The sequence below is a fragment of the Condylura cristata genome, unplaced genomic scaffold (genome assembly GCF_000260355.1).
Source record: "Condylura cristata isolate star-nosed mole 26May11 unplaced genomic scaffold, ConCri1.0 scaffold00004, whole genome shotgun sequence".
In the NCBI taxonomy this organism is placed as follows: Eukaryota; Metazoa; Chordata; class Mammalia; order Eulipotyphla; family Talpidae; genus Condylura; species Condylura cristata.
The window spans coordinates 49,372,888-49,400,853 of record NW_004567105.1 but is presented as its reverse complement, the minus strand read 5'-3'; the positions used below and the strand labels follow the sequence as shown (position 1 = coordinate 49,400,853).

Below are 27,966 nucleotides of genomic sequence, written 5' to 3'. Positions count from 1 at the left end.
TCGCACACTTCACAGTGTGTACGGAGCACTTGGCAGCTTGTTAAATATGTACAATCCCAGGTCCCTCCCTCAAGTGCAGGTATCTGAAATGTACACCAGGAGATTCTGAAACAGGAGTTCTAAGGACCACACTTACAGAAATGATGATACAGTATAAAGAGCATCCTTTTGCTAAGTCAGACAGACTCATACAGGCAACCTCAGGGAGTTGCTTCAGTTTCTCAATGCATAAAACAAAAGTAAAAAGACTCAGTTTGCAAGACAGCTATAATAAGTAACAAAGTATACTTGGTGAAAAGTAGCCTCAACTTCTACCCCTTTTGCCTTCCTTTGCTGAATTTATACCATTCGGAAAGGAAGAGGTGAGGACGACCTTACTCTATTCAGGGACAATGAATGCTAAGTACATTAAAATTAATATAATCTAATAATAATATAATATAATATATGTTGCACAATTTAGATATTTCATTATGCTTGAAAATAATTAGTGGGTGTTTTTATTTGTTCACTAAAAACTCTATCAAATTATATTAGTGTGGATTACTGTATCTCCTTTAAATTATTATATTACCTCTTTAAATGTAGAATTTTCTTTGATTCAGATTAATCTCCTTAGAATTGAAATAAACAAGATATCACCATAGCTAAATTTTACAGGACTTGACTTGACTTAGGATTCCAATGACAAGCAATATAAATTTGCAAACAGTCTCCAACTAGGAGGAGGAGCTAGAGAAAATGACTTCAATATCCAAATTGCTAATTATATGTAAGAATGACCATCTTAAATTCCTTGACTCTTAAAATTTTCATATATATAACACAGGCCACTTTTCATTCTCTGCTTGAAAGATGAATTCAAGATTGCAGTTTCAATGCAGTATTGTTGACCTGAAAGAAATCTAGAAACGAGTTCTAAATATACCGTGGGATGGCAGGTGATTAAGCAGTCTGCAGAGTTAAGCAGAATGAACAGTCTCTATGGGTCACAGCATGTAGAGTCTCCTAAACATAGCCTGTCTTATTTGAGTGAACAACAGCAAATGAGGAAGCAGGCAGAGCCACGTGTTAAATGTACCCAAACATATGTATAACCTGCACCTTCCACAATCATGCCGAGTGGCTAACAGGCCTACTTCCAGAGGAAGGAGAGGTAGAAATGGAAGGGGCTCACTTAAGGAGACCTTAACTTTAATCTAGAGTTCTTTTTCAAGAACTTCACATTTTGGTGAGGCGAAGAAACATTAATTTAATATAAGCATTTATTACCAGCCCTTCTATTAATTATACAATACCACCCAGTCTGAAACATATCGGGGCAACCAGTTAAGGTAGGAACCAGTTCATGGAATGTTTCAGAAAGTCCCTGCTCCACCTATACAATAGATTGCATAGATGAATAAGACATTTTTTTTTTAATTTGAAAAAATTGTTCCTATTTTCTAGGCAGCTGCTGATGCCCTCTTTTTAATAAGCCAGGCCTTTTACAATAGTCAAATTGTCTACAAGTTAGTACTTAAAAGTCAAAAATCAAGAGGCACCAGTTGACTGCTTTTTAAAAAAAGGTATCAGTGATGTGTTGTTGATTCCATATTGTCATTAAATCTTAAAATATGAATCCAGAGCAAGATGATTACAATTTATTTTAGCCAAATATATTCAGATGGAAGAAACAAGTTTAGACACTTAACAGAAAACACTGAACATTTGTACACTTTGGTAAAATTCTCCAAGGTCTAGAAATCAAAGGATGTGGCTCTTTGTCTGGCTGGAGAAAACTGAAGGTGAGATAAAGCAGTAGGATCCTACACTTCACAGCAAGGCAGTGGTTTTCCCAAGGACAGATGCAGGTTTTGTGTTCCCAGGGGCAGCAGGAAGCTAGGCAAGTCCTTGAAACTGTGCCCCATGTGAGGCATATGGGCAGAACAACACCTGCTAAATGGGCTCATCTGGTGCCTGCAGAGTGAGGAAGAGGAGCTCTGAGAAGAATCAGGGTATGCATGGATGGCACCATCTGCTTTCAAGTTTGAAGGTGGCAAATGCCACATCAAAGGGACCTCAGAAAACTTTTACAGGGAAAAGTATACTTCGAAGTGCAATCTACGGAAGTAAGAAGAGTTTGGGAGCTGAAGTTCTAAAGTTTCCTATAAAAAAGGTGTCCCTTTAGAGAAAACAAATGGTAAATTGTCTGCCAATAACTGGGATCAGAGCAGCTAACCATGGAGAGGAAGAATCTCTTTCCTTTTAAATATCAAGGTTGTAAACTATGGTACTGACTGTTCATGTTTGTATATAAGAAAATGGCAGACTGTATGTTTGGTGAAGTTTTATAATGATTGTACACAAATAATTTATATGACCAATGTGAACACACAGCAGGATACACACACATACATATTTAGAAACAAAGACTCGAAGCTTATACACTAAACCTCTGTTCTTTTGGGTCATGGGCTCAAGAATGGCTTTCAGTACGCATTTTTGAATCAAAATGAAAGTTCCCTTATTTATTTATGAGCCTTCACATACAAATACCGTCAACTGGCTATATTGCTTTTTTAGGTAAAATGATTATAGCATGTTTTATTGTACTTTTAAAGTTCTAGAACCATCCTGACCTCTATATATTTCAAGAATTGCTTACTTTTCCCAAAATGAATATATACATAGTTTCTTTAAGCATCCGCTGAGATCAAGACTGTGTTTATCGCACTAACTAAATGGAAATAGCAAAGCCAACCAGAAAAGCCACGCTTTGCCACTCTGGGAGTAAGATCACCATAACCTGAAATTGCTGGGAAAAATACTGAACTCCCCTGGCCCTAATTTCCTCTAGGTTCCTTTAGGAAGTAAGACTGCCAACTATCTGAAAGAATCAGTAAGCGTGCAAAGGAGTTCGAACCGGTGAGTCTTAAAGCCACTGTCATATGCAAGGTGTATCTACAGATAATAAAAATGGATTATGTGATAGCTTTAGATATTTTTCATTGTGACAATCATTCCCCGCTGTACTCGTGCTTGGTCTCTAGAACTGAGTATGTCAATGGCTCCTCAGTATCCTAACAAATGCTATGGTGTTGATTCACATGTTGCCACACACATGGGATCCCTTAGTGCTTTGCATAATGAATGATGTTGTGTCAAAAACTGCCCTGGAATTGGATCAAGGAGCAGAGAAATACTACATATATTTAAAAAACAGGAAGTCTGGGCACACCCTGAAAGTCACTGAAAGGAAAAGAATTGAGAAGGTGGTCTGAGGTTAGTCCTAGACTTCATGGTGGATAACACTATTCTTAAGCACATTTTCATCTTGGACCTCATAAACCTTCTGTTATTTTAGAAATCTGTCAGTATGTAATCCTAAACACAGAACTTAATACCTGAGTTTAATTCAGTAAACTCATCACTGTGAATTTTTATTAAGGAAATAATTATAGAGTCTTGAAAATTTATATAAAAGATGTTTAGCACAGTAGACATGCAAAACAGAATAAAAACTGCAAGGGATTGGCCCTCCCTGGTGGCGCAGCGGGTTAAAGCACAGCACAAAGAAGCTTAAGCCACTTCGGCATGAGTTCGATCCCCGCCTGCCCCGGAGGTGACCACATGGCGTGGCAGACCTCTCCTGACCCGCCCGCTGCTCCCCTCAGCAGTGTGCTTCGTAGACCTGCCTGTTCTGCTCCCCACTCTGTCTCTGGTGAATCCTCTCACCCTCCACATTTCTGGCCTGTACCCCAGTTCTGTACGAATAAATAAATCTTTAAAAAAAAAAAAAACTGCAAGGGATTAAAAAAAAAAGAGTGTAACATTGCTAAAAAATAGATAAATGTATATATCCCCAAGTATATCATATACCCAAAGACTAGAGATGTATTCAAATATTGTTTTATGAATTCTAGATTTACTAGGTGATTTTGTATTGTCACTCTCCAAATTTTCTAGATTTTACATAGAAGGTGGCAATAATCAGACCAGCTAAGTATTCTAAGCAGTGCAGCCATCCTGAGTGTGCTTACACACTGGTATGTATTTAATGGTTTAGTGAACTACCAGATTAAAAACCAACTAGTGCTTGTTCTAGTTCTCTCTTGGTTCAGTGACTGACATTTCTACTCAAGTGTCTGTGCTACTAAATTACAAGGGCAAAGTCTTGATTGAAAATGGGCTAAAAAGCTGTTCAAACCCCTTTCAAGCAAAGCTGTACAGAAGCATGCAATTTTGCATACAATTTCAAGTATCTGAAACCTTGCCCCGTGTCCTTGAGAAATCTATTTGAATGGTCTACGATTCTCAGCTCAAACCACCTTGTGCAAGCACGTGACATCACAGATGCAATTCCTAAAGTGAGGTTCACTTTAGCAAAATGTGCAACTCTTTTAAGGAGAGTGCATATAAAATATTCTATCTGCAAATAGAGGGAACAATGATAAGAATTAAGTGGGAAGAGAAAAACGCCAGTTCTTGTTTCTCCTGCTTTCTTGGGAGGATCCAAAGGGTGCATCAAAATAATTTTAAGGAGAGAAACTGCCTACTGGTATGCATATCAGAACAGTAATATTTATCAGCAAAATTGCTGCTGCATGAAAACATAATGAGCCCAATAGGTAATGCTTTTAGTGGGGAGGAGGTGGAAGGATGGTGATGAATCACAATAGTAGAGTGTGAGATGCAGATTTGGAGGAGGGCAGGCAAGAGAGAGAGAGACAGTGATTATTTGAGGACAAACCAGTGGCTCTAAACAATTAACATTAATGGCCAGTAGCCACTAAAGAAAGCCATCTACACCACTCTCTGCCAGCAAGTTTTATTTTTTTTTTTCATTTTTAAATACAGAATACATAAACCATGAAATGAATTTTAATTGCCCTCACCTTACTGATAAAATACTAAAGACAGTCAAGGAAACTGAAAAAGGAGGATCCAGTCAGCCCTAACTTTTCCTACTGAGGGCAGGAAAATAGAGAAAATTCATTCACTCGTTAAACCAAATTATGCTGAGGGACTTCTTTGTGCCAGGATCTGGCATGAAATAAAGCAATGGACAAGACCTACAAGAACCTGTTTTCACAGTGCTTACATTCTTTGGGGAAACAGAGAATTAACAACTTCACAAATAATTTTAGAGTGATAACCTTGTGTAAGGCGAATGAAGCAGGATAATGCAACAGGCTGTGCCATGTGTGCAGGGCCCCTTTACACTGGGTGGCCAAGCTCGTCTTTCTCGAAGGAACAGAACCAGAGCTGCGACTTGAACCATGAGAAGGAAGCAGTGGTGTGGCTATTCACCCACATGAGATTTACTGAGTGCCGCCATATGCCCAGCGAGGCATTACTGAAGACACAGAGAAAGAAGCAGAGCAAAACAACAAAGTTGTACTTCAGTGTGGTCCATGCTAAGTGCCATGACAGAAGGAAGCACCATTGCTCTTGGGAACAATGTAAGGAAGTAGGCAAAGCGATTGGCTGAACACTGAAGGAGGAGGGTCAGCATTTTTAATCATGCGGCTGGGGGTTGGGAGCAACATGCAAAGACTGATGCTTGATTGAATAATAATAATGACCCTTTTTTAGACAGTGTTTTTTTTTAAAGCTACATCAGTGTGCCAGCATACACTCAAGGCCAAGTTTAAACCAGAGTACCTTGCACTGAATGACCTTACTACAGAATATGTCACAAAATTGAATCCATAAAACAAAATGAAAAATGGTTCCAATTTAGACATGTTGATTTTCTTCTCCTTCCTTGGGCCAAATACCATTATCAACCCTGCAGGGTAATTTTTCAAAGTGAATATGATACCAGCTGCCAAGAACAGAAGCATCAGATCCAACGTCTCCAAGCAGATGAAGACATTCTTTCCTTAGGAGACCTAATGATAGTCATTATGAAATATTGTGACTTTCATAATTTAAAGAGATGGTGGATTTCAGATACCTGGATAAGGAGCTCCCAATGCTGTGTCAGTTGGCATTTTGTTAAGAAGATTAAGGATAGGGTTGTACAGCTTTACAGCCACGGAGAAGTCAGTTTCAATTACACAGTACATATAGCCTAATAAATATGTCCTGAAGAGAAATAAATGGCTGGCCAGGCTTGTGGTGGTAATGGTTTACAGAGCCTTTCACCTCAAAGTCATGAGACTCAAACTGGCACAGGTGACGAGAGACACCTGAAGTCATTAACATTCTGGGCTTCTCCAGAGCTTTAGGTAAGATGGATGGAGAATCATCATGCAATCCTAAGAGGCAAGTGGTCACTTCATGTAAGTGTCATTGAAGTAAAATGGAAGTTTCAATTGTTGTTGACTCAAAGACATGAGTTACACACTGGAGGGTAGAAAACTTGACTTCTTTTCTCATTTCTACCCAAAAAAAAAAAAAAAACAGGGCTGCGTGTGAAAATAATAAGAATTGAGCTTGCTTCTGACACATTTATTCCTCATAATTGCTCTCTAAGAACTAGTATCAACCTGATTTTGTAATGAGAAAATTGAGGCACTAAAGGTTAAATAACATGGCCAACATCAGAGAGTCAGATGGGTAACCAGCAGAAGAGTTGGTCTAATACTATGACTGTTCTTTTCAACACTGAACTGTATACCTTGATTCAAAGATGCTTAATCTAATTTGGATCCTATCCCATAGGAGGAACTAAAACAACAGTGTTTGTACATAGAAAATGCATTCATTGTACAGTATGCATTCAACTTCATGGGACAGACATAGACCATCAATCAACCTATGGGTCAATGGGTTGAAATACCTGGGGATCATAACTGTGAATTCAGGACGAGAGCTTCCTTTCCCAGGGAATATGGGAGTCTATGCCTAAGTTCTGACCATCACCTGGTGTTTTACTCCTAGTCACAGTTCCTAAATGACTGATCATCCAAAGCAACACATGCTCAAGTCTATCAAGATGGGTGTCTGATTTGGGGGTAATGAAGCAAGTGTACACAACTAGGGGTTAGCAGGCCACCAGGTCCCATAAAGTACAGTTTCCCAAATATAGAGACTTTATCCAATGTATCCTAATAAAACCTGACAACATTTTTTTTTAATTGGTGGAAGGAAGAGATAGTGAGAGTCAGAAGTAGAGTGAGTTAGGGTATCTCCTCTGGAGAAGAGGAAAGAAAAAGAAACATTAAGTTAAAAAGAACAGCCAATTTGTCATAATGTGCGATGAGGTCAGTCTTTATTCTTCAGGGAATATTCCCAGCAAGATCTGCTTTTAAAGATGGAATTAAAGCCAGTTTCTGAAATGGTACCAGAAAAGCTCTCTAATTCCATGTGGGTTGAAAATATTTTGAGTAAGGTATTTTGGTGTAGGGTCTTGCCTTGGTCTATAAAGGCTTCTGTCTATGAGGAAGGCTTCCCAGCTGCAATACTGACAGCTTGACACTTCTGTGTTTCAAATTTTAATTGCTTTTAATGCAAATGCCTAAGGCTGGCCTTATTCCTCTTACCAACAGTTCATAGAGTTCTCCATGGGGTAAGAAAGACTACTGTGGCCTGAGAGCTCCAAAGCGCCACACAGATGAAAAGTTTGACTTTTATCTACTTAAGATATATAGGAGTCAAAATGAAACAATAGCTAAAAATAGCTCATTGAAATAAGAAAAAAAAATAATAATGACAAGAATTCCTTTTCTGGGTTGAAAAAAAAACAGGATGCTATGTAGGCCCTTGTTTTAAGGTCACTGGCCCTGAAGTGAAACTTATTGTAATTGGTGCTGAGAAGTTTCTAGGTTAAAAACATACATGCCAAGATCCTTGACAATTACTGATGTTTAGGATGATTCTTATCCTGGCTGCTTATTTTTAGCAATGTAAGTTAGGCACCCGACCATGAAACACATCCAAGAGAGTGCCCTGAATTTTATCCTCACAGGACAGCAAATCTAAGGTCCTTCATGAGACTTCATTCTCTGCCACATGACTGTAAAACACATTCAGGATCCCTCCAAGTCCATCATTCTCCACTGGCACAGTCTGCTCTCATCTAGATGACAGAGAGAGCATAAATGCTGGTTTCTCTGCTTCATTCTTCATTCCCTAATCCATTATCCACACAGAGGCCAGAGACATCTTTCTATAGTACAAATCCTATTATATGGTCTCCTGGCTCTATGTCTCTGTGACTTCCCAACACAATTTCAATGAAACACAAGCTCGTTTCTGTGTCCCACAAAGCCCTCCTTGACCTGACCCTGCTTGCTCTTTAATTCTCTTTCCCCTGCCCATATGTTCCAGTCAGGCTGGCATTCTTGCTTCTGGGCTAATTCCTCTCATTCCTCTGGGCATTTTGGCGGGGCTAAACCCTTTGCTTGAAACACTATGCCTTCAGATTTTGTGAACTCAGCACCCTTCAAAGGTCACTTCTTCAGAGCAGCTATCCAGGGATTCAGACCTTCAGGGATATGAAGTGACTGGTCCCGCCACACTTTATTCACACAGCCCAGTTTCTCTGTTTTCAGAGACCCTAGGACTCTAAAATTATCTGTTTCTTCATTTGTTGTTTATTGTTATCATTTAGTTGTTTTCTGGTCTTCTTCTCAGAGACGGGGTATCTTATTCTAGGTGAGTTCCGAGCCCTAGAATAAGATATGGTCCCAGTGCAATAAACACCTTGGGAATGAATGAGAGTATGTGAAGCTTATGAAGAGAGTTTATCCGGAGGGCAGAAGGAAGAGCTGATGAGGGTGTGGGGAGGGGGAGTGGACACAGACAGGTGGCATCATCTTTCTTTTCATCACCTCTGTGGAGATTACTTCACAGCTCTTGATCCAAGTCAGCTCCTTGATTTACTGATGAGCTGTGGCCTCCCTCCACTCACGGTGCTTCCCTCTCCTCCAGAGCAAGGTTCTGCTGTGCCACCTTGTGTTCTAAATTCCCATCACAACAGAGGCTCAAGTCTCACAATTAACTGAAGGAAGGCTCACAAAGAAAGGTCAAACCCTACTTTCAGTGGCAGAAAGGGGTGTTCTCAAGTACTCTTTGATTGTCTAAATAACGTTTCAGTTAAAGGGAACTTTACTCACATCGTTTCTTAGAAAATCAACTTTTATAACAACACTGAGTTCAAAAGTCCCAAATGTCTCACTGTTCCCTAAAACAGGCAAGCAGAAACTGAGGAAAAAGAATTATTCCAGGTCATTCTCTTCAGGTAAATCTAGGAATCTCTTGCATAGCTTTTAAGCACCACTGGTGTGAACATCACTTCTGTCACATGATATTTCTGCAAAATAGAGGGAAAATGTTCCCTGTTTGCTTTATAAGGATGTCTACTATTCGGGTTTCTAAGTAACACTATCCCAAACTTCACAACAGCCACTGAAGCTACCGCTGGCATCATGTCAGACTTTATAATAATCTCTTAAGTTTAGGAAATCATATTAGGCTAAGTTAGCAACGGCAAGCAACTGACTTCGCAGCCCTGCAGTACTGCATTATTCAAAATGTCTGGAAGTCAGAGCTAAAGCAGCATTTACTAACGGGTCAGGATTTTGCAAAGAGCAAAGGACAAATGGTGAGTAGCCCATTCATCTCCCATGGAGATATTAAGTGTCTACAAATCCCCTTGCTGAATCAATATCTGATCTAGTCTAAGTAATTATGTGAGTTTCAGAGGAAAAAAAAGCTAGAAAACTGTTTCCTTGACTTTGTCAATTTCTAATGAATTGTGCTCTGTGTCATTATGGGAAGCAGCAAAAGCTTGTGCTTTGTTCAACTATCAGTTTTCAGATTTCATTGTGTCAATATGCATTTTGCCAAATGGATTTATTAAAAGGCAGACTCTACAGATTGGCTTCACCTCCTAGACTCACTGTCCCTCTCAGGAAAATAATCCCCATTAGATAGAACTATACAGGTCAACAGTATTTAAGATGCAGGGAAAACCCAAGGACTGCAAGTGTACATAATGAAATATTTGCACTAGAAGGAAGCTGTATCACAGGACACTGCTTTCACGGAGTACAATGCAGTATGGCAAGGAAAAGTAAGAAACAGAAATTCACACTGGAAGTGAAATGCATGTATAGCCAGTAAGCATTTATTGTGAGGAAGACATCACATTTCTCGTGGTAAAGATAACATTAAGTTAGGATCTTTCTGCTTTCTTTCCTTTCTAATTTTAACTCTTTCTGTTTTGTCATTTCTTTTGCCCTTGGTAAATGAGGCTCTGGTCAGGCATACCAATAAAGCAGATGAAGACCTTAATGCAAGCAAACATACTGAAAGTAAATGTTACCTGAAAGTTTTTGAGGCTGTTTTATATATACAAGAAATCAGCCAATGATAATCTGGGGTTCCCCATGCATAGTGAAGAGGCACAGTTCATTCACTTCTCTCCTGCATTTGTAATTAACATTCTCTGGGTGATCCCAATACATTATACAGGATAAGAGAATTCCTGGAAGAATCCTCCCAGTATATGTACTGTGAGGTAAGGACATCAGAGGAGAGAGTAAAGACCCATCCCTGCCTAGAATCCAAACTCAGCTTCTCTCTCAATGAAAAGACCATGAAGCAATGATGAGACACAGGGAGGAGTTCCCAGTCACCCCTTCCCCCCTTACCCAGTGTCAGCTAGCTTTCCTCCTTTCCTCCTATCCTGTTCTTTACCTCAGCTCCCAAGGTCTCCCTCTTACAGCAGCTATTGCCAAAATTTCAGATTTCAGCAAACAACTGTAAACAGACTAAAGCAATCAATCATAAGTTGCTTATTTTGTAAACTGGCAACATGAAAAGGGGAAAGACAAAGAACAATCAACTACCACCCTATAAGTAAAAGTACATTTCAGCGGGAAAAAGGAGGAAGGATAGAATCTATAAACAAGAGCTTTTCACCTTGAAAAAGTACTTCATCTACAACCTGTAATCTGTCCTGATTTTTCTCACTTCATTGCTTCCTGAAAATCATGTGATCATAGGTTACTGAAGGAAAGTATCTCCTGCTAATTTTCCCCTGCAACTGTCCCTCTTGGTTCTTCCCTTATCTTCTTTCTATCCCAGAAAATGAATCCAGTCCTGCCAGTACTGAGCTGATGTAGAAACAATGACTTAGATGAAATGAGCCATTCTCACATTTTTCCTATCCATGTTCAACAAAAAATTAATCCATAATTTTATTTGCATCTAAAAATTTAGAACATAGCATTTCCATTAAGCAACAATATGATAGATATCAAAAGGGTAAAAATACAGATTCTTAATCAGGGTTGACATTGCCCATCAACCAGGCCCAAAGCCACTGGAGGACGTTACCACTGGCCGTGAGGAGAGATCACTAGTGGCTTCGAGTGGGTTGAGACCAGCGATATTTTGCTAAACATGCTATAATGTGCATGACAGACCCCTCTCGCCCCAGCAATGAACTGTACAGTTCATGAGCGCAGTAGTGCCAAGTTTGAGAATTTCTGGATTAAGAACAACCGTTTTTCTCCTTTCATCACCAAAGCCTAAGTGAAAGGGACGATCTCCATGAGCACAGAATTGCATTAGCTCATGAGCAATTATATTTGCAATGCAATCATTTGCTACTTTGGTAAGTGGTATCTATGACAAAAGTAACTAGGGAGAACTTTTTTAAAATTAGAAACCACATAAATATCTAAGGGAGCATAGCCCTAATTCTAACTATCTCCATAGGGTTTTTAAAAAAAAAAAAGAAACACCGTTGATTATTGCTTATGCAACTATTAAAAGCTTTTTAAGACACCTCTCTTTCAATGGGTACATCATGCCAGAAAGCCCTAAACATACCAACTGCCAAAACAAAAGTCTAATAAAAACTCAGGTTGCTGTATGTGGTAGCTGACAGCCAACATCAGGGACAGAAAGAAATGGCTCTTTGACAGAGTCTTAGAGGACACAGTCAGCTTCCCATGAATATGTGGCACAATGCTATATTTTAAACAACTCTGCTCAAATATTAAAATCATAAAAGTGGCACACTGTAATTTTTTATGGCAAAGGAATATACCAAATAAGATGTCTAGAAAAAAGAATTATGCCCAAAAAAAGGGGGGGAGAGGATGAGATAATCACACTGATTGCAGATGTTTGCTTATCTGTCATTCATCTATAAGGAACAATTAATATGGTGCTGCAGTTGGTTAAAGGAATGAAAGAATGAATAGCATTCACTGAACAGGATGAGAAACAAAAAACCTTTAGAACATCAGAAACACAAAAAAGGGAACAGGAGTATGAAATGAACCCAGAGAGAAGGTGACACAAAAAAGGCATGTTCCTGTTGTCAATGGAAACACAATACTCCTAAGGACCCAATTGTATTTTCAAAGTTATTAAGATTCTACAAATGAGATTTTCAAACTAAAAAGGATTATGTTCAGAAGTCGGGGGCATGATTAATATCTGCGCAGGAATATAAGCAGGTGAAATACCAGGTAAAGAATAAGTTCGGGAATGTTTTTAAATCTGCAGGTGGCAATGCAAAGACAGACTCATAAAAACCATGCCAAATACTTAACTCCAGATGGTGGCAAAGACTGTGATCTAATTTGAGGGAGAGGTTGGATGATGGAAAAAGATCACACATAGAAAACTTTCTGCACAGATAACAACTTTGAAAAGGACCACAATTGAAATAGAACAGCGATTAGGAAGATACGCTTGTAATCCTGGCAAACCACGGAGGAAGGGGTACGACTAGTATCAGAGAAGAGACATTTCACATGGAAGGCACGACCCAAGGCACTGAGAACCTTGGAAAATTAATTTTCATATGGAGCCAGAGTAAAGAATAAACTCCCAAGTTAAGAAAAACATGTCTGAAAAAGGCTTGTTTTTCTCACTTGAGAAGAAAGGGAAAGTGCCTAGTTCCTGGAATTCTGAGGTAGAAAATTTTGATGGTGATAAAAAGTAATTCCTGGGAAAGCGGTTCACAGTAGGTCTATGCACCTCCTCACACCGATATATGCACTGTCTTTAGGTCTCAAACTCAGCTCTCCATGGACCACAGCCAGGTAAAATACAAAATTGTTTAAGGACAGTTGGAAGATAACAGAGATGGCAGATTGAGGCAAATCAGATCTGTCGCCAGCTCAATGCATTCAGATTTAAAACTGCTTTAACGGGACTACAGGAATGGGTCATGTCAAATACTGTCCAGGACCACCAGCTCACAACTCTAAAGCCTCCCTGTGCTTCAAAGCTCTAGTCGAAAAGTTCTCAAGAGGATGAATTTGCTTCCATGGGTCACTTGCCAGTGTTTTGAAATATTTCGTGTTATCACAGCTTAGAGGGCGTGTGTGTAGTGTAGGGGCAAAGACAAGTATGCAGAGACAAGGAATGTTGTTAGACATTTCACTTTGCACAGGACAGATGCCCGCTGCAAAGAATGATCTGGACAAAAGGTCAGTGATGCTAAGGTTGAGCCATTCTGTTCTAGTCTCATGTCATTCAGAGGGGCTCATTGGCCACTTCCGGCGCCCTCCTTCCTCAATCACCTCTTGCCAAAATTTGTACTACCCAGGTTCCAATTACATGTAAAATTTTGGTTAAACTACCACAAAAATTCACTTACTAGTCTTGTCTTCCTGACTAGGTTGTGAATACCCTGTTTCTCTCTCCTTATCCTAGAACTATGCACACTCATTCCTTGGCTTAAGAAATGTGTGGACTTGGGGCTTCCCTTGTGGTACAGGGGTTAAAGTTTCAGCACTAGCAAACTATCACCAGTCATTGCAGCATAAGTTCAATCCCCGGCCAGGGAACTAACTCACATGGCACAGCAGACCTCTCTTGTCTCACCTGCTGCTCCCCTCAGCAGTGTATTCCAGTAATTTGCTCCCTACTCTGTCTCTGGTGAATCCTCTCAGGCCTTTGTACCTCAGGCCTAGCCCCCAGCTCTTCTATGCATAAGTAAATAAATAATTAAAAAAAAGAAATGGGTGGACTGAAACAAAGCTTTGTTTTACTATGAAATTAAATAGGAGAGAAAACCAGTTACAAAAAAAAAAAAAACTTCTATTGATTCTATCAACAGGAAAGCTCAAATATATAGAAATTTCCATAGATTACTTTTAGGAGACAGAGAATGATCAAATCTGGTACCTTTTTCGGCATAGTTGACATATACTGGCCCCAAGGCCAAGCTTGATCTCCTTCTACTTAAATATCTCACTCTTGCCATGATTCCTTTCTCTCCTTGGCATCTCCAGTGTCTGTCTCCTCAGAGATTTCTATCAGCATATAAAAATGCTGCAGTATTTCCCAAACTAAAAATCAAACCAACCCCTCTCCTTTGACTCCTCAGTCCAATACATGGTTCACAGCTCATGGATATGATAATCACTCAGAGATACACATCTCCACCACCCTAACCTTGCTGTCCCTGATCACTGCTGGGTGCGCCACTTGATGAGCATTTCACAGGAAATATCTGAAGAACACTGATTCTAGAATTCAAAGACTCTCCAGCCCCTACCTCAGGATCCAAATCTTAGCTAAAAGCCCCTTTTGTCTATCTAAAGGTCCAGGCCAAGAATCCATAATTCACTTCTGGCTTCTCTCTTTCTCTTTCTCTACAGCAGGGGTCAGCAATAGCCCAGGGACAATGTAAAGCACAACCAAACTGCCTGCTTACATGCTACAACAGCAGAGTAGACCAGTGGTGACAGATTGCGTGGCCCACTAAGTTAAAATACTTACCATGTGCCCCTGTGGAGAAACTGTGCCATCCCTACTCTGTGGTCACCACAATGAGTCCTGTTGACTCTCTTAAAACATCCCTTCTTCTCTACTTTTTTCACTCTGGTCCAAGCTGCCTGTACAGTTGTCAAACCCCTACCATAGCCTGAACAGTCTTCCCACTACCACACCGAACATCTACAATGTGTTCTTCACACATGCCAGAAGCACTGCCTAGATATGTTAACACTACCTGGTCCGTTCACTGCTTGGAACTGAACCTTACACTGAAACTATAATTCTCGCTCCTGATCCTCGGGTCCATCTTTCAACTCCATCAGCTCTGCTCTAGCTTACCAGTCAACAGTCACACTGGCCTCCACTCCATTACTTTCTGGAGGCCTCTACACTAACCGCCCTTGTTCACAGAATGCTGCTCCCTTTACTCGGTGAACCCCTCCCAAGGGCTCTCCAATCCCACCGCTGAATCTCCTGGCAGACTTGCACCCAGGACGCCCACTCCCACTTGTCAGTTTGTTTTCTTCAAAACACTTCTTTCTGGCTCATAGTTTCTTGTTCATCTGTTTGTTTAGATTCTCTCTGTCCTCTCTCTAGACAAAAAAACTTCATGAAATCAGGAGCTTGTCTGTTTTGTTTGCAAATGATTCTGTTCTGTTCCCAGTGCCAAGACAATGCCCGGCATGCAATGTGAATGAATCTGTCCCCCCCAAAAGGGGAAAATAATGCAACATTAAGTGCAGTAATGTAAACGGCACAGCATAATTCTCCAGTGCAGTAATGTAAACGGCACAGTATAATTCTCCAGACTTCTTATACTCTTCCACAAAGGGGTGGGGTGTCATAGCTCCTTAATGAGAGTCATAAATCACATACACTTACAGTAATGTACAAAAGCAAATCATTTAGTACATAAGGTTACCTTCAAGAAGGACTGGACATCTTCTTACAGAAAAAAAAAAAGGCAGAAGTTTTATGTGTGCCAGTCACATAACAGTATGAATATAACAAGAATAAAATCCAAACTATCCAATCAATTCTAAAACTGCAGATAAATGCTAGAGGAGATAAGTGAAGCCTCTGTAGGTTTAGAAATTAAAAGGCCAACAATCCATTAAAAAATTTTCAACCAATACCCAGATTTCCTTAAAGAAGCTGAAAGTGAAGGATCATTTTTCTGTGTTATATAAAGAAAGCAGAACCAAGGCTTTTTACTGTTATCTCTTCTCTTGCTCTAAGTCATCTTAAATATAATGTGACTTCATACACTATAAAGAATTATCAAATAAAGTCCATGATAACTTTAAACCATGGCAAGAAACTAAAGCAACAACTTAAAACTGCATTTGTAATAAAGGCCAGAATGTTCTCAAGTAGTGAATGCAATGCCAGTCTCTTCAGTAAGGCAAGGAAGTGCTAGCAAGTTTACTAATTTGAATATGAACAACTTTTAACAGTTAGGGAAGATAATATGGTACACTGGATCAACCTCCAAAGTAACAAGAAACAAAAAAAGCATCATAGGTTAGTAAGAAGGTCAATTTGCTTTAGCTAGTGATTCAGATACATAAGCCAGAGACTTAGAAAACTTTCAAAATAGAGTCTGAATCTGACAAACTGTAAGTTGCTCATAGCATGTGTGGCAGAATATATATTAGGTTACACACATGAATTTAAGGTGAGTTTTTCTTATGTCTTAAAGTGTCTCCTCTTTTTGGATTAAAGATACTTTATAGAATAAAGTTGTGTAAAGTTAGTCCCTTCAACCATGTCAATCCACTGTGAAGATAACCTGTCACCCCAGCTCAAACCTTATTAGGTTGGGGCAGAACAGGAGTAGAGCAGACTGCTCCCTGTGCTAAGATATAACAGTCTTTTAGGGTCTCTGGCCCCAATTCTTCATGACTCCTTAACATCTAGTTAACGCATGTAGAGAGCTTAGGGTGGTGCGTATGCATGGAAATAATTTAATAAATATCACCTATTATTTTTATGTAAAAAGAAATTCATTAACCATACAGTATCCTTAATGCCCTAATTTTCTTCTATTGAAAGGTATGGAAATAAGAGAAATGATAAAATAAAGGCTATTCAACACCTCACTATTGTTGGTAAGAGAGTGGCAATGAGCAGGGCTGTTAATTGTACTTTTGTGAGGATGGAAATGTTCTCTAATACCCTGTTCCATCCAGGGGTCAGTGGCTACCTATGGCTACGGAGTACTTGAAATGTGCCCAGCTGGACCAAAGAACTAAATTTTGAATTAAATTTAATTTCAATGAATCAAATAACCACACATGGCTACTGGCTGCGGTGCTGAAGAATATGCCAACTGAGTCACTGGGAGAATTCTCCAGAGTCTTGCTTCAGACATGCCAACTAATCTCCTTGTCACATAAAGTAACTTGCCACAGAGATTTTAGGCTTTGTAGGCAAACTGATCTGGCTCAGAATTTGGCACTGTCACCTTTTTCAGGTGAGATTTTTGAGGTCCAGTCCTTACTGCCTGCTTTTTTTTAGCTGTAATGATAGTGCTCCCCTCAGAAACCTCTCTCGAGGATTAATGTTTATAAAAATGAAGGACTTGGTATTAATTCATTTCCCCATACAAAAACATATGGGATTTTCTGAATTCCTATAATGTGCCAGTCACAATTTCAGGTGGTGGGGATAAAGTAGTGATTGTTGGCAGGGGATCACCAGTCAGTGTCTGTGCCATGAAGGAGAAGGAAAACGCCAAAAGTGACAGTGGTGGATGGGTGCAGGCTTCTCTGTGGAAATGACCTTCGTACAGGAGCCTGAAGGAACTGCATGAGTAGTCCCACGCTCTACCTAGGAGATGAAAAATACAGACTGAAGGAAAACTTCAATGCTGGGTCCCTGATGCAAGAGTGGCTTTATTCTGAAATGTGGGAAGTTATTTGGCCATCAGGAGCAACTTGACCAAACTGACTTTAAATGATTCTAGCTAAAGAATGATTGTAGATGCATTGAGTCCTGTTACAAAGCCTGGAGTTATATGATGGATAGTGAGGGATGGGAGTTGGAGGGAGAGATGGAAGTTTACCCAAATCTGGGTACACTGGGAAGGAATGGAAATTGATGACTTGAATATACTGAAATTTCAAAGGTGTCACTGGGCAAGAAACCTCAATTGCCCTTTGGAGGCCAATAGCTAAATTTGTGAAATTCAGACATTCAAATGCTTGAGTGGCACAATTTGCAATTCATTCTCCTTTCCAAGACCTGAGGGCCTGACTGTCCAGGTTTAACTCCCTAGTGAAAGGTTCACTGTGTTTCTAATAACAGTTGTTTTGCATCATTTAGAAGAGGGGAAACCCTCCAGTTCCCTCCCTCACAACACACAAAAGATCCAGGGATCAGTAATGATGTGCTTAGATGATGAGATTAGATATTACTTTCCCAGTCTGGATCGATGATGACTTAATGAACTAAATATCATCAGTAAACGTTGATGAAAATTAAGTGGCATCAATTTGCCACTGGACTTCAGCACTTATTCATTCCTTTGTGTATAAGATACACTCCTCAACAATTATGGTGTTGGAGTGTTTTGCCCATAAACCCAGGCCACTTATCACAGTAATTAAGAGACTCATTGATGGAACCAGAAATTCTAAGTTCAAGGTCCAGCTTTGCCACTAGACAGTTCTGTGATTCTGGATAAATCACTGAATCTCACTGGGTCTCCACATTCTCTTCTCTAAAGAGGAGCTAAGATTTTACTTAATTCAGAGTGCTCTTATGAATTAAAATATAAAAATGTCTAGAATCAACTATGCTTGGCACTTTGGAGAGGTGTTGTTTCTATTACAAGTAGTTTAAACTAGAGGAGTCTTATACTTTGCCAACCATTCCCATTTGCTTATCCTCAGCAAATTTATGGAATTTCAACATGAAAACAAAACAAATCCTTTCATTTATTGTCCCCTAAAGGAAGGAAATTACTGACTTCACTTCCCACAGAATCCTACTCAGAAATCACATCACAAACTGGTGGCCATGACAATGGGGTGTGGTGAGGTCTTATTACATGTGAGTATGGTTTGTACCACAGTAACAGGCCTGTCATGTAGTAGGGCCTCAATCAATGACAGTCACAACATTATTCATTATTGATGGAGAAAAAACAGAAAACTTAAAGGAAGCATCAGAAAATTAAAACCTGACTCACACAAGAAGGTGGGGGTAGAGAGGATTAATATGACCACTGACCTTGCATCTCTCGCCTGTACCCCCGTTCTATATGCATAAATAAATAAGTAAACCTTAAAAAAAAGAAAGAAACAAGATCCTAAGGCTCCAGTGCCTCATCACAGGACACAGACCTAAGGAGGTATCAGATTGCTGCAGGGAGTGTCTGGAGCCCAGACCTAAGGGGAAAGATACAGAGATTGGATCATTGAGGAATCTCTGGGCCCCATTCCACACAGTTATCCAAAATCAGGAGCTAACAAAGAGAAGAATTTATCAGTGCAATCTTGGTACTGACTCAGGGCAGCAATCCTTTTGCCCACCTGTGCCTATGTTGGTGCTTCTTTTCACCACTCTGCCCCTCTGCAGGCCAGCAGCCTCCTGCCTGCTATGGCCTATTCCTTGCCGGGGCTTCTCTGCACTGACCTCTCTCAGCAGACTAGCTCTTCTCAAGGCTGGTCACCTGCAACCATGCAGGCCTCTCTCAGCAAACCTGTCCCTTTCAGGGCAGCTCTTTCCACCCAATTGTATCTATGCTAGTGTCTTTCTCTTTTCTGTCCCTTTTCCTAGTAACAAACTAACAAACTAACATCTCTGTCTTGGGGAGAAACTCACCTGGGAAACTTGCCATGTGCTGCTGAAAGGTAAGATCTGGTGAAAGGTAAGAGTGTTCCCAAGGATCCTGCACTCCAAACTCAGCTCCAAAAAATATATACATCAGTTATCTAGCCCTCCCTGGTGGCACAGCTGGTTGGAGCACTGCACTGTGAAGCCAAGCCATGGCTGCTTCAATACGAGTTCAATCCCCACCCTGGAGGTGACCCACATGGTGTGGCAGACCTTTCTTGTCTCACCCCTCAGCAGTGTACTTTGTCAATCTGCCTGTTCTGCTCCCCACTCTGTTTCTGGTGAATCTTCTCGCTGCCCCTGCACCTCTGGCCTGTAATCCATTTTTTGTATACATAAATAAATAAACTCTTTAAAAAAATACATCAGTTATCATCACAATTTTCATATCTAACTCTTACCATTTACCATCTCTATCATCTATGGAGATTTATGAAGTGCAACATTAAAGCTTATGATTTTCTGTTGTGATGTATATAGCAAGTTTAATTTATTCAGTTACTATTTACTTATGACTTCCCAAGAGGCACCATAAGTAAAAACAGGACATCATCCTGCCCTGCAGGAATCCTAACATTTCATTATTTTGTAATCAGATCCTAACATTAGTGACCTGACAAAATTATTCACTACTAAGTTTGTGTAAAGTGGAAAGCAAAACATCTCATCTATTATTATTGTTGTAATTAGAAAAGTCACTGGGAGATTTTGCCCAAAATGAGTATGTCAGAGATCAATTCCTGCCTTCTATTTTCCAAAGTAGGAAGTGTGGAATAGGGGAGCTGGAACGGACCTTAAGGAAGACTAAGAAATCGGTTGCTTACGAAGTAGACTTTAAGAGACAAATATTACTCAGAAATGAAAATGACTTTGTAGCTTTATAAACTTATCCTCCCCTCCCCAAGTTATGTATCATCAAATCAAAATGAGAAAGATCCATGAAAGCAGGGACCTACCACTGGCTGTCACCTGACTGTAGTAAGACTTGACAATGGAGCTTCCAAAAGAGGCAGGTGCCTGAATTGAGATTAAGGCGCTGCAGATCTTGGCTCTAGTCTTTTACTATTTTTTTAAAAAAATAGATTGGTCCCTCTGTGGGACCAATTTAAAATGATGTATTGGAATTTTTAAAAAAAGAAAGAAAACCTGGTTTTGATCTTTGATCTTTGTAATTTGCTATGATTATAAATTTTTGAATATAAAAAAGCATCCTGCCTAGCTGCTTCTCCTATTACGCAATATCAATAAAACACATCACATATATAGCATGACAACTTTAACGTCAGCAATAGGCAAAGGCTACATTACTTTATCAATATCACACAAGTATACATGTGAAGTAAGCAGCATGAGTCACATTTTTTTCCAGATGACTTGCTAAGGATGTAAGCTAAGTGAAGTTAGAAGCTGAGCTTTAAATGTGCATGGTACAGGATCTATGGCTTCTACTCCACTCATCATAAAATTTGAGCTGAAAAGGGCAGCTAATCAAATATTCTATTTTTTTGGATGAAGAAAGAATATCAGGGCAGGAGAAACTGGTGAGAGTTACAAAGAAGCTTAGGGCAAAGCTTGAACCAGATGTGAACTCCTGACATCTCCAATTCAGCTTCCTTTTCTGTATATATGCTGTAAAGCAAAACATGTTATCTACTTTCACAAAGGATTGACGAATCTTTTCTTGAAACAGAGCAATCCAACTCAACCTAAAATGACCTCTTAAAGACTTCCTATCCACTAATGGGTGTAAATTAGCAAATACACAAAATATTTTTGCAGAAGGGCACAGCTAGCTGTGCTACGTATCTTTCCTTTCTTTAAAACAAGTATAAAACCTCTATGGGACCAATTTAAAATTATGTGTTGGAATGAAAAAAAAAGAAAGAAAAACCTGGTTTTGAAAAAAAAAATAGTAAATTGCCTTCTAGTGTGACTTTCCAAACACCTCAAAAAAATCTCTAGACTCACACAGTGTCAGATGATAGGCCTTCTAAATGCAAATGTTATGTAAAAATTTAAAAAATAAAAAGCATTCTCATGACTGGACAGCAGAGGGAGAAGGAGGAAAGGGTCCTCTATGGAAAGAGGGGAACCAGGCAGGGAAATGAAGCTTCCTTTACAGATCTTGACAGACCAGCAGGTGGGGACACGGTACAAAAAGGAGACTAGTAAAGGGATTAATGTGGTCCAGGTGCCCAGTGTCTGGGTGGGTGACCCTGCAGCTATCCTGACCTAGGAAATGGTCTAACTCCTGAAATTTACAAATGCTATTTTAATCTCGACTTAATTTCAAAATTGAAGCAGAAAGACAAAAAGGTACCAACAAACACAATATACCTGACCTCAACAATAAAAAAAAAAAATGACCTTCAGAGATAAAAATAAAATACTGTAGCCAATTTTACCTCAAAATAGAAAAAAAAAAAAAAACAGTTCATCAAGACATTTTAGGAAGGCTCACCCTCAAGATCTGAATTCTTAAGAATCAAGAACAGCGTGAATTTAATGAGTTTATCACTTTGCTTACTAGGAGGTATGACAGAAATAAGATTCATTAGGGACAATCAGTGAAGTGGGCATTTACTTTCTCATTTAGCCTAGTTGCTGTCTTTGTTGCTTCATCAAACCTTCTCATTTACACCCTCCAACATGCAGGAGGGATGATTAAAATGTCAGTCCCGATTGAAATAACTAATGTATAGCAGAAGCAAATATATTTACATGCTTTCTAGAAAGATTTATCTGCCAACTGCAGATATACCAACTTTACATCTACACATAAATCAATGCAATGCATATGGTGTATTTTAAAGTCTGCTGATGTTCCTGTGATTATAAATTAATCAGGTTCTAGAATAAGCTATGTAGATATTGACTGATGTGGCAATATATCCTGGATATTTCCAAATTAATTTAATGCTATAAAATGCTATGTCATTAATACAAAGGTCTTAGGAATTAAGGAGAATGAAAACATATTTGAAATAGAGGGATATGATTCTATGGTTAGTTGTTTGCAAGTTGGTCAAATTCATTACCAATTAGTTCAAGTAGCAATTGCAAATTAGTTGATTGTAATGAGACTTTATGTTTTGGTGCCCTTAAAAGGGATTCCAATCGGAAAGAGAAACTCAACACATCGGACAAAAATGAAGCAAATAAATGAGGGTTAGTTGTGGCTTTCACATGAAGCAGCATCTAAATCAAATACGCCCCTGAGCTACCCAAAACTATTGGAAGTTTCTATGTTGCCAGCCACGGAAATCAGCAATTATGAAACATATCAGCACTACTGAGAGCTAAGATTTAAGGTTAACATCTCCATCCTAATGGGCTGGCATCATCCTTCCTTTCAGGAACATGGTAAAGATGAAATGAGAGGTATCAATGAGAACAGAAAGTGCTTTTTAAATTGCAACTTTTCTTTAACTCTTGGATGTTGTCATTACCATCACCACCTGCATGTCACCTTGCACAGATCTCGATCACTCTTTAGACACAACTATCAGTGCTGTCAAATGATGTACATATAAGAACAGACTTCCAAATTGCATCAGTGGAAATAACATTAAAAAAAACTGAGATTTACACAAGGTTTTTAGAACTGAGAAGGATGGGTGAACATTTCAGTTCACAGAAACAGTTGCTCTGAATCTTTGGTTTCCTTATAATGACCTCAAATTATTTTGATCACAGAAGACATAGTTTCAATTCTGAAGAGCATCAGAACATTGTTGCTGTGACAAAAAAAAATGTGCTTTTTTGTTGCAACAGAACAAGAGGAAGTGAAAATCAGGTATCTAATCTCTTTCCAAAGAATCTAAATATGCTGTGCATGAAAGAAGTCCTGAGCCAGGATCAAGAAAACAACCTTCTTAGACTCACTGAATGAGATAATCAGCCAATTCTTGTCATAAATACAAATGCTGGAGCAGGACTTTTCAACTCGTGAAAGTATTTCTCATTGTGAAGTCCTGAGAGCTCACCTGGGGAGGGGTGGGCGGGGAGGGGTGTGTAGGCAAGGGAATGGTGGAACCTCAAGGTTTAGAATTCCCCATTTCTAAAAGAAATCCTTAAACACATCATTAAAATGTGATTCCGTTGAGATGTTTTTGACATGACTGGTGCAGTTGTTGCTCCTGCCAAGTACAACTAATCACTTATTTAATCATTCACTGAAGAACACCTAGCAGGAATCATGGACTGCGCTAAATTCTGGGGATAAAGCTATCAACACGGAGGTATCGGCTCTGAATTTATGGATTTTCATATTCTGGTGAAAAAAACAAAGAAAATAAATAAAAGAATGCCTGTGACAATAATAATCATGACAGAGGCTATTAAGAAACGGGATGATAGAGCAGAGGTTTCTTGGATGTACTGGAGGGTTATTTTTAGAGAAAATCATCAGAGAAGCCCTACCAGGGACACTTAAATGAGACTAAGCCAGCCAAAGGAAAAGAGAAATCTAAGCAGCAAGAATAAGAAGTGCAAAGGCCCTGTGACAGGCAACAGCTTGCAGCACTAAAGGCATACAGAAAAGAATCCAGGTGACTAAGTATAGCGGGGAGGAGAAGAGTGAGACATGAGGTTGAAACAATGGCGGAGAGCCTCGCTTTGCTCGAAGGTGTGCAGGCAAGTTTCAGGAGACTTAAAGGATGAAGGTTTGAAAAGGCAGAACCTGATTTATGTTTCCAAGTCACTAGCAGCATGTACAAACACATAACCTTTATTCTAAGACTCTAGCATATAGAGAAGTCAGAAAGCATTTTCAATGAGTTTTAAAGCCTTTAAATAAAAATGATCCTGAAGTAGACATTCAAAAAGCCCCAAACAGCCACTCGGAGACCAATTAAGATAAGTAATGGGTTTTGTGTTCAAAATTCAAAGGACAAAATGAGCCTACATACCTCCTCGTTGCACCAACAGTGTGACCTCACTTCCCTTTGGACATTCAATCAGCATGTCCACGACTTGGTTGTGAGTCAGCGCCTGCACATTCTTCTTATTAACTTCCACTATCAGATCCCCTTCTTTCAGGCCTCGGCACCTTGGGCTGTCAACAATCTGCTTCACTCTTTGGCCACCACCCCCAGGACTGTCTGCGATGGTAAAACCAAAGCCCATTGGCCCTTTGACTATGTGAACAGTTATGAGTTCTGGCTGAGTGGCTATGGAAGAAGCCAAAGAGACAGTGTCATTGGGGTAACCATGGGAACCATTTGAAGCCACATCAGCAGGGCTGCTTGGCCTGGCATCCTTCATGCCGTTGACTTTGCCGGTTTTACTACTGTGACTAGCTGGAGAATCGTAGGTCTCTTGCCCATTCACAATAATTGGTTCTTTATCCAAAATGGCCACTGATGTCACTAAGCTTGTATTGGGGTCATCTGGGTCAAAGGGCAACGGATAACCTCTGCAGAGTTCAAGGTCCACACTGGCGCCAATGGGGATGGACTGAAAGATTTTCACGACTTGTGCATGTGTGTGTCCCAAAACACAGGTGTCGTTCACACTGACAATCACATCACCTGTAAAAGTTAAGAGTTTGGGGGTTAAAATAATGGTGCCCAGAAAAGCTCTGTCAATATAATAATACAGCATACTACCCATAGGAAGCTAAACTGAAATTAGATTGGGGGTGGTAGCAGATGGCATAAAAAGAAGTTTCTAGTACTGTTTTAACTGCTAATTAGGCATTTTTGTAGCATCTCATGTCTTCCCTCTTAATAAAAATATAATCATTGAAAGAACATTGGGGTTTTCATCTGAAAAAAATTCTCACTACAGAACCCCTGTTTAGAATGCATTTATTCAAACAGATCTACATTTTTAGTAATTACTGCTTTCTTGTGCTCAGTAGCACCTGGATAGTTCCCCAAGGATAAAACCACTTCAGAGGTGTTCATCTATCGTAGGGGGTGCATTTATCTAGTGGAAGAAACCTGTTCATTCACAAGGTTTTAAAGAACACTTATAAGCTCATGACGTCATGCTGCTGTCTGATCTTATCAGGTGTGGGTGAAAGGCTCCCTATGCAGGACATGTGAGGGCCAGGTGGTGTCCGTACCTGTTTCCATCTTGCCATCCAAAGCAGCAGGACCATCTAGGACCAAGCTCTTGATCTGCAGAAACTCGTCAGGTTCGTCCCCTCCAACGACAGTGAAGCCAAAGCCACGACTGCTTTTCCGCAGCTTCGTGTGAATGAACTTACCTTTCAACTCCGAAGGGTTTCGTGTAAAAAAGGGTTTGCCTGGATTAAGACAATAAAATTACAAAGAAAGTCACCAAGTGAAAAACATGATTAAGAAAGAAAGGATAAAACCTAGATAATTCTCCATGGCCCTGCACTGGGATATGTGGGCACAAAGGTGTCCTTAGAAAGTCTTCTCTTGAGTTCAAGCAGGGTGCTCCTAGGCTCTCTGTTTAAGGACAGGTATCCAGTAGTCAGAGTGTATCAACATGAAGGTCCAAAAGAAAATATAAGAGAAGGATGCAATTGGGGTCAATCCTTGGTTTCAATTCCCGAGTCTGACAAATTTTTGAGCTACTATGAGCTCTTTCTCAGAAAACGGAGTGGATTTGCTTTTTTGTTTATATTTTGTCTTTTATTTCTGTTTTGCAATGTGTTTTCCAACATATTGCTGCCTTGGGCTTGGATTCCACTTGTAAAATGAATTCAGCAAAAACATCAGCTTTTTTTGTTTGTTTGTTGAAAAATTTATTTATTTATGCATACAGAACTGAGGTACAGACCAGACAGAGGTGCAGGGGCAGTGAGAGGATTCACCAGAGACAGAACAGGCGGATGACGAAGTACACTGCTGAGGGGAGCAACGGGCAGGTCAGGAGAGATTTGCTGTGCCATGTGGATCACCTCTAGGGCAGGATTGAACTCATGCTGAGGTGACTTCAGCTTCTCAGTGCTGTGCTTTAACCTGCTGCGCCACGAGGGAGGGCTCAAAAAATGTCAGCTCTTAATCAAACTTTCTAGAAAACTCATTCTGAAAATACACCAGCAATACTAGGCAGCATTATGGTCACACAGAGTATTTTGATAAAAAGCTAGAATTACTACTTTCAAAATTGAAAGTTAGTTTAAATTGAGTTTTACATTCCACAGATTTTTCCTATTTATTTGGGTCATTTATAACTTTGTGAAACAGTCAGGTACTATTGCTAACTTCCACTGCTAAAATTTACATCTTTAGCTTAGTAAACATGGCTTAAGATGTGAACAAAATAGTTCTAATAAGAGCTCTACAGCTCCAAATTCAGCGCTTCTACTTAAATAGGTAGAGATAAGGCTAAATAACTTCCACATAGGCTATGCTAGTTTGTTTTTTTTTTTTTAAGATTTATTTATTTGTGCATACAGAACTGGGGTACAGGTAAGAGGCTCAGGGGTGGTGAGAGGCTTCACCAGAGACAGAGTGGGGAGCAGAACAGGCAGATCGACGAAGTACACTGCTGAGGGGAGCAGCGGGCGGGTCAGGAGAGGTCTGCCACGCCATGTGGATCTCCTCTGGGGCAGGCGGGAGTCAAACTCGTGCGGAAGTGGCTTAAGCTTCTTTTGCAGTGTATTAACCCGCTGTGCCACCAGGGAGGGCCCTATGTTAGGTTTTATTGTGATTCTTGATAACATTCACAAATACCACTTTTACACAAATCTCTGTAACTGAAAATCTCACTGGAGTTTCTTTGGTGATCTCAAACAGTGGAAATAATTTAGCTTGCAAGTACTTCAGCCCTCCTAATTATATTTCCCCTCCCCTGCCCTTGCTATAGCTTCCTCACCTAGCTCAGTTGTTTTCCTTTGCATCAGAAAAACCAAGAATGTCTCCATGTATCCCATCACTCGGAGCCTGGCACCCAGAAAGGAAAGTAATTTTTGGTTAAGTATATCTAAAAGTTCTTTTTACAAAGGTCTCTGGGCACACATACAACTTTTAATTGCATATTTTTTAAGTTTCTGGCTTTTAAAAAGGCACTTAAAGCTGCCGAGAGTCATAGACCTGCTCCTCTCTGATGTGATCCCCACAATGGCTAGGATCGTGACAAACTCCTGCGCTGTCACTGCTGCTGAGGAAAAGCCAGAGGTAGCAGGATTCCCCTACAGAGCCCCCACTCCCCCCACGCCGAGGCGCCATGCAGGTGATGTCCACTGTAGACAGGGCTGGTCAGGTAATTGGTAATTGGTAATTACCAATGAGGAATCCAGGCCAGGTAAAACAAACTCCCTCATTTTCACTTGGGGGTGTGTGCAAATGGCTTATACCTTGGAGGCACAAGCTGTTAGGGAATTCAGGGAGCTTGAAGGGGACAATGTTCCAGGTGTGCAGAGACTCAGCAGCCACTGTCATCACAGTGACACTTTCCCTGATGCTTTATTGAAAATTGCATTCCTGGGCCCTCCCTGGTGGCGCAGCGGGTTAAAGCACA

At 40.0% G+C, this 27,966-nt stretch overlaps 1 protein-coding gene across 11 annotated transcripts in view; it reads right to left on the bottom strand.

Moving 5' to 3' along the window:
• Positions 1–27,966, bottom strand: part of MAGI1 (membrane associated guanylate kinase, WW and PDZ domain containing 1) — a 600,870-nt gene that overhangs the window by 44,972 nt on the left and 527,932 nt on the right. For all 11 annotated transcript variants that reach the window (XM_004675998.2, XM_004675996.2, XM_004675999.2 and 8 more), the window contains exons 11-12: positions 25,595–25,777; positions 24,435–25,055 (exon numbers count right to left, since the gene is read on the bottom strand). In XM_004675998.2, coding sequence (XP_004676055.1) covers positions 24,435–25,055; positions 25,595–25,777 — 804 coding nt within the window. The remainder of the gene's footprint in view (positions 1–24,434; positions 25,056–25,594; positions 25,778–27,966) is intronic.